This window comes from Monosiga brevicollis, genomic scaffold, assembly GCF_000002865.3.
Source record: "Monosiga brevicollis MX1 MONBRscaffold_23 genomic scaffold, whole genome shotgun sequence".
NCBI classification, from domain to species: domain Eukaryota; class Choanoflagellata; order Craspedida; family Salpingoecidae; genus Monosiga; species Monosiga brevicollis.
The window spans coordinates 688540-690264 of record NW_001865060.1 but is presented as its reverse complement, the minus strand read 5'-3'; the positions used below and the strand labels follow the sequence as shown (position 1 = coordinate 690264).

The 1725-nt window shown below is 63.1% G+C and overlaps 1 protein-coding gene across 1 annotated transcript in view; it reads right to left on the bottom strand.

Moving 5' to 3' along the window:
- Positions 1-100: 100 nt before the first annotated feature.
- The window catches only part of MONBRDRAFT_10786 (uncharacterized protein), a gene marked incomplete at both ends in the record, with an annotated part of 6710 nt that continues 5085 nt past the window's right edge, over positions 101-1725 (bottom strand). The window contains 2 exons of the mRNA XM_001748460.1: positions 101-856; positions 941-1465. Of these exons, the coding sequence (XP_001748512.1) occupies positions 101-856; positions 941-1465 (1281 nt within the window). The remainder of the gene's footprint in view (positions 857-940; positions 1466-1725) is intronic.

The following is a 1725-nucleotide window of genomic DNA, read 5'->3' as shown; positions in this document are numbered from 1 at the left end:
CGGAGGGCGCGTCGGATCTGGTACGTGAAGATCGGGCTCGACCGAACCGGCCCGCGCAGGTCGGGCTCGCTTGAGTCGCGCACGATCCGACGAGCCCTCACTAGCCCAGGTCCAAGCAGACCCGTATCGATCGACAGGAGGGCGCGTCGGATTTGGTCCGTGAGGATCGTAATAATAAATAATAATAAATTAGGATCGTGCTTGGCCGAACTGGCCCGCGCAGGTCGGGCTCGCTTGAGTCGCGCACGATCCGACGCGCCCTCACGAGCCCAGGTCCGAGCAGACCCGTTTCGATCGACAGGAGGGCGCGTCGGATTTGGTCCGTGAAGATCGGGCTCAACCGAACCGGCCCGCGCAGGTCGGGCTCGCTTGAGTCGCGCACGATCCGACGAGCCCTCACTAGCCCCGGTCCGAGCAGACCCGTTTCGATCGACAGGAGGGCGCGTCGGATTTGGTCCGTGAAGATCGGGCTCGACCGAACCGGCCCGCGCAGGTCGGGCTCGCTTGAATCGAGCACGATCCGACCAGCCCTCACGAGCCCAGGTCCGAGCAGACCCGTTTCGATCGACAGGAGGGCGCTTCGGATTTGGTACGTGAAGATCGGGCTCGACCGAACCGGCCCGCGCAGGTCGGGCTCGCTTGAGTCGCGCACGATCCGACCAGCCCTGACGAGCCCAGGTCCGAGCAGACCCGTTTCGATCGACAGGAGGGCGCGTCGGATCTGGTCCGTGAAGATCGGGCTCGACCGAACCGGCCCGCGCAGGTCGGGCTCGCTTGAGTCGCGCACGATCCGACGAGCCCTCACTAGCCCCGGTCCGAGCAGACCCGTTTCGATCGACAGGAGGGCGCGTCGGATCTGGTCCGTGAAGATCGGGCTCGACCGAACCGGCCCGCGCAGGTCGGGCTCGCTTTAGTCGCGCACGATCCGACGAGCCCTCACTAGCCCCGGTCCGAGCAGACCCGTTTCGATCGACAGGAGGGCGCGTCGGATCTGGTCCGTGAAGATCGGGCTCGACCGAACCGGCCCGCGCAGGTCGGGCTCGCTTGAGTCGCGCACGATCCGACCAGGCCTCACGAGCCCAGGTCCGAGCAGACCCGTTTCGATCGACAGGAGGGCGCGTCGGATTTGGTCCGTGAAGATCGGGCTTGACCGAACCGGCCCGCGCAGGTCGGGCTCGCTTGAATCGAGCACGATCCGACGCGCCCTCACGAGCCCAGGTCCGAGCAGACCCGTTTCGATCGACAGGAGGGCGCTTCGGATTTGGTACGTGAAGATCGGGCTCGACCGAACCGGCCCGCGCAGGTCGGGCTCGCTTGAGTCGCGCACGATCCGACCAGCCCTGACGAGCCCAGGTCCGAGCAGACCCGTTTCGATCGACAGGAGGGCGCGTCGGATCTGGTCCGTGAAGATCGGGCTCGACCGAACCGGCCCGCGCAGGTCGGGCTCGCTTGAATCGAGCACGATCTATTAGAGGCACAATCTGAGACGGTATACTTTACCACGTTGTGTGTCCTCTGGTACTTGATGTTGTCCCACCTTGTTGTGTAACATCTTGCTGTACCAACTTGCTGTACCATCTTGTTGTGGCATCTGTTGGTCCCAACAGATTGCTGATATCGCTTCCACCTGTCTTCAGTGTGATAGTCCATTCTCTGTCTCCACTGTAATAATAATAAATTAGGTGTTTGAACCTCAGAGCTGAAAGCAAAGCTGTGCAACCCCGA